This window comes from Sinocyclocheilus anshuiensis, unplaced genomic scaffold, assembly GCF_001515605.1.
Source record: "Sinocyclocheilus anshuiensis isolate Anshui unplaced genomic scaffold, SAMN03320099.WGS_v1.1 scaffold85, whole genome shotgun sequence".
NCBI classification, from domain to species: Eukaryota; Metazoa; Chordata; class Actinopteri; order Cypriniformes; family Cyprinidae; genus Sinocyclocheilus; species Sinocyclocheilus anshuiensis.
In genome coordinates, this window is record NW_015536800.1 from 1444327 (window position 1) to 1449647 (window position 5321).

Sequence of the window (5321 nt, forward strand, 5' to 3'; positions counted from 1 at the left end):
CGGAGTTAAAAATATAAGAACTTAAATCAACCCAAAATGTATTGGCTATACTACAATCACACAAAAAAGGCAGCTGTTTCTTCAACAAGACCACAAGATGGGCAAGTTTCATCATTATCAAGATACTTACAGATAGATGAATTAAACCTGTCACTCATATCTTTTAAGTTGTTGCGCTTGTTATAACGTCGTAGGTCACATGATAACGTCAACATAGCGGATGATATCCGAATCGCATTCAGGCTGTGCTTCAGGCTGTACACTCTCATAGCGCTCGGTAAGTAAGTACTTAAAGAAATTAAGTGCTTATAACTTAGAAAGTATGCGGTTTCGAACGCAGCCCGACAACATCTCGTTTTGACATCTCGCGTGGTTCTGTGTGTGATTTGGACAACTTCAAGTTACGCCCCCTTGTTCAAGTTACGCCCCCTTCCAGTTACGCCCCTCTCTTGCAGTCCGCCTTGTCTCCTTTACCACAGATCCCTGCATTGATTGATATAGCTCGTAATGTGGTGCAGTAGAACAGCGCTCGGGAGACTGCGGAGGATCGCCCCGTGTACCGTCACCGGATTTCATCGCGCAATGTCCACGTTACCGAAGGTGTATGTGACGCGCAAGGTGCCGCCGGATGGACTGGACATTCTCCGCGAATCCGGACAGTAGGTTGTCACCAACTAGTTTCATAAAATGGGTTCCACGGTTATTAATTACCCTAAGTGTATTATTTGAACTTTGTTATTGGCCCAAAGTTTATAATTAGATTTCGAATATTGATGGTATTGTAGGATAAGGTTTAATTTGTTGACATTATAGCCTAGTTAAAAAAAAAATACTTCTGGCATTTATTAAGCTTTAACATTTATTAATACTATTTAGATCAAAAGTTGTATCTGTTAACATAGATTATGCACTCTGAGCTGACATGACTGAATAATTTTAGCTTATACTTTTATTAACTAACATTTACAAAGGTTAATAAATGTTATTAAAATAGGCTATAGCATATTGTTCATTGCTAATTCATGTTATTTAATGCATTAACTAGACCTTAAGTGGGTTACACTTTATTTTATGGTGTCCTTGTTACAGTGTAATTATACATTTAAGTAGCCTACTGAGTCATATTAATTAACTACATGTACTATATGGTTAGGGTTAGGATTAGGGTTTAGTTTAGGGTTACTTACATGTAATTAGGCATAATTTATTGTTATAGTAAGTACATGTTACATGTATAACAAGGACAACTTAAAATAAAGTGTTACCAAAAACTACTACCAAAACCTCTCTGCCAAAGTAAAGGTGCTGTCACATTTAAAGTTGTTTGGTAATTTTTCGCTGTCAAAATGGAATCGTGCCATCGGGAATTTCACTTAATAGCAAATTTTTCTTTGCTTGGGTTAAAGTTGAAATTGGCTTTAGTTTAGCTTGTGCTTCATACCTTGCTATAGACAGACTATGGACCTTGTGTCTGCGAAATTTTGCAGAGACATCGCGATAAAAATCTGGTGATTCAATCATCTTGAATAAAACGTTGTAGGCCTACTCTAATCTAGTTTCTATTTTAATTCATATATCATTACAATGTAAGATGGACACAGGCAAGTTTAGCCAACCAAGACCATAATAAGGTAAATATTTTCTAAACCAAAGATTTGTTCAACATCTTCCAACTAGAACCTCTGCTCAACTTATGATACTGCAAGAAACAAACTTAATAAAAAACTTGTGACCAACTGGCTGAGCATTCACATTCTGAACATTAGTCATCTGGGATATCAGACTCATTTCTATACAGATTTACAAACATATAATGAATAAAAATGCCATTTTTGGGGTCAAAGAAAACAAAAAGTCTATACATTATGATGATTTGCCATTTTAGTTAGATTTAGATTCAATTGAGTCAAATACATGTAAATCATTGAACTGCTTTTTTCACATCTTTCTCTCACTCTTCAACCTTCTCTTAATTCAACCCACACAATCCCAGGGTGCAGTTTGAGATGTGGGACTCTGATGACCCTGTGCCGCGAGTGGAGCTGCTGAAAAAGGTCAAAGGTTGTGATGGAATTCTATGTGTACTCACAGAGAAGATTGATGCACAACTATTGGAAGCTGCAGGTTAGCTTGCGATGCATGATCAGTGGGTTGAAACAAATCAGGACAAATGCTGTGACATACTTAATGTGTGTCTCAATAATGCAGGTCCAAATCTGAAAGTTGTCAGCACTATGTCAGTGGGCTTTGATCATCTTTCTCTGGATGAGCTCAAGAAAAGGTCAGTTGTGTGAGTAAACTTTAGATTTGAATTTCTTAAAGTGTGATGACTTTGGCTTGTGTGATTTCCAGGGGAATCCGTGTAGGATATACTCCAGATGTTCTGACCGATTGTGTGGCTGAATTGACTGTTGCCTTGTTACTCGCCACATCCAGAAGACTAATTGAGGCCACACATGAGGCTAAAACGTACTAAAAATAACTATGAACACTCACATATTTGCTAACAAATCATGCACTGATCCATACTGATTCATACTTGTGTTTAGGGGTGGCTGGGGAACATGGAGAACTTTATGGCTATGTGGTCATGAACTTGCAAACAGCACAGTTGGCATCTTGGGACTTGGGAGGATTGGTAAGGGATAGGATGATCATTTATTAGTTCAGGGATCATAATATGTTGCATTAAGTTAAGGTTGTGTGGTGTGTGTATGTGTGTGTGTGCTGGGTAGGTGTGGCTATCGCAGAGCGTCTGAAGCCATTTAAGGTGAAGAAATTCATCTACACAGATGTGGAGCAGAGACCGGAGCTTGCAAATATGATAGAGGCAGAATATGGTGGGAAGATCTCAGAACCTTCACAGAATTTTCATGAGAGTTGGAATCGCAAGGTAGCATACAAATGACCTGTGTGTGTGTTTTTAGTCTCTTTTGATGAGATGGCCAAGCAGTCTGATTTCCTGGCTGTATGCTGTGCTCTGACTCCAGAGACTCATGGGATCTGCAATTTGAATCTCTTCTCCAAGATGAAGAAAAACGCCATCTTTATCAACACAAGCAGGTACACTAATACATCCAGTGTTATTTTAGCATTATTTGTTCAGATGCAAAAGCCTCAAAGTGCCGTATGAAATCTTCTAAAATGAGCATTTTTCTCAGGCTCCCATGTTTATGTTCAGTTATTTCACTTCAATGGCAATGAAAAGAACCTATTCAGTGGCATTAAAGTGAAATTACTGAACCTACACAAAGGAGTCTGATAAAAAATGCTCATTTTAGAATATTTTTTTTTATATATATTATTATAGTATATATTATTATGAAGTAGCTTTATTTTTGTATTTTCAGTTTTCATCTTAATTTTAATATTTTTTCTGCTTTTTATTAATATTTCTATTTAGCTTTAATTCATTTTTACTTATTCAAATACATTTTAAACTCATTTTAGTTCAAAATGTTTTAGTCTAGTCAAAGTTTTTCATGTAATATTGTTTTAAATTTTATTTTTATTAAAAAATATTTTAAATAATAACAATGCTTTTTACTACATCTTTAATACATTTCAAGTTGTATGAATTAACATTAATATGAACAAATACGGATTACCAGTGAACAATGGTATATTGACACATTAACAGTAACCTAAATGAAGATTTTGTTTATTGTTAGTTCATGATAACTAATGTTAACGACTTGAAGTAAAGTGTTGTGAAATAAAAAATAAGATATTCCACTGCTTGGTTTTAGGGACATTTTTGTTACTCTGGCTCAAATGTCAGGTGTTTGTGATCTTGCAATTACAAGAATTATTCGACGTTATTTTTGCAAAAGAAAAAATGTACATTTGACAGGCGAAAAACTATATTTGCTAAGCTGAGGTGTATGAAACTGAGCATCACACAGTTCATAAGCAGAGCTGTTCTGCTTTTGTTTTGCAGCAAATACCGCTTGAAATTGAGCATTTGACACTTGAAGTGTAACTCATATGTGCATGTTTAATACACCTTACACTCTAAGATAAGACCTTAAAAATAGGGAACAATGTACTGTTATGAAGGAATTTTCTGTATAGAATTGTTTTATTTTTGCATTGTATTGTGCTTTAGGGTTAAAGGAAATTCTGTAAACCTAACAGATCATGTGGCAGAAAATTAAAAAAATTTCTTTCAGTATATATTAAGACATATGTCACTGTCACTTATTAATGTTCATAGACTGTTTCTAGCATTAACTTCAGATGAACATAACCACTGTGCTGGTGTATACTAGTGGCTCTATTCCCCCTTCCGTGCATGACTCTGATTGTGTTGTTATTGTAAAGAGGTGGAGTGGTTAATCAGGAGGATCTGTATGAAGCCCTGTCTACCGGTCTGATCGCTGGAGCCGGGCTGGATGTCACCACACCTGAACCACTGCCCACACACCATCCTCTTTTCACACTCAAAAACTGCGGTAAGCATGCACGTCTGCATGTATTTCATTAAAGTATTTGACCGGTCTGATATTCTGTGTTTATGTTGTTTTTGCAGTGATTCTTCCCCACATTGCCAGTGCTTCATATACGACACGGAACTCCATGTCTGCTCTTGCTGCCAACAACCTGCTGGCTGGACTCAGGGGAGAACCCATGCCTAAAGAACTTAAACTGTAAAACTAGACAGTTAAGTAATAGTTTATACGAAAATGAAAAATCTACTTTGGGACACAAAGATAATTTCTGAAAAATCTTCACGTAGCTATTTTTCATAGGAGTACACTTCATAGTGACCCCAAATGACCAAAGAAAGAGACAAATTAACTATTTACATGTTATAACCAATAACCAATAAATGGCCAATCTGTATAATTTTATCTAAAAGAATGAACAAAATAAACCATAAAATATTAAATCATTTTCAACGCTACAAGTTAAGTTTTGGCATCACAACATTACAATGTTCAGAATAAATAAAAATGGATATTCATTTTGAGTTTTGTGTTTTTGAATATTAGTGTTTTGAATACAAGTGTTTATCTATTGCATTAGATGATGGCAAATGTAATCTAAATGCAAAAATATAGAAAATTTGCATCACAATTACTAATAAAATGTTGACTGATACCAATAATTTAAAAAAAGTCTAAAATTGGCTGATAATTTATACATTGTACATGCCTACAAAAAATAAATTGTAAATAAAAAAAATGGGTCTATAAATGTCAGAAGTACAAAAAAATGTCAAATAAATGAGCAGCAAATTGGACTACATGGACTATAGCTGGGTAAAAAAAATAAAAAAATACAAGCATATGGGTTAAGTATATAGTAACAGATGTTTT

General features: G+C 35.1%; 1 protein-coding gene across 1 annotated transcript; it reads left to right on the top strand.

The window, feature by feature from the left end:
* The first annotated feature begins 456 nt into the window (after window positions 1–456).
* LOC107656243 (glyoxylate reductase/hydroxypyruvate reductase-like) lies at window positions 457–4972 on the top strand. The gene is made up of 9 exons (XM_016444005.1): window positions 457–659; window positions 1994–2124; window positions 2209–2281; window positions 2353–2469; window positions 2550–2638; window positions 2736–2840; window positions 2928–3063; window positions 4324–4454; window positions 4532–4972. Exons 1-9 carry the CDS (start codon window positions 508–510, stop codon window positions 4651–4653), a joined length of 1056 nt encoding a protein of 351 aa, XP_016299491.1. The 5' UTR covers window positions 457–507; the 3' UTR covers window positions 4654–4972.
* The last annotated feature ends 349 nt before the right edge of the window (window positions 4973–5321 follow it).

Coding starts and splice junctions, on each gene's coding strand:
- LOC107656243 (XM_016444005.1), top strand. CDS start 508: ATGTGGTGCAGTAGAACAGCGCTCGGGAGACTGCGGAGGATCGCCCCG. Junction 2,639..2,735: donor CTTGGGACTTGGGAGGATTG/GTAAGGGATAGG, acceptor TGTGCTGGGTAG/GTGTGGCTATCGCAGAGCGT. Junction 3,064..4,323: donor ATCTTTATCAACACAAGCAG/GTACACTAATAC, acceptor GTTATTGTAAAG/AGGTGGAGTGGTTAATCAGG.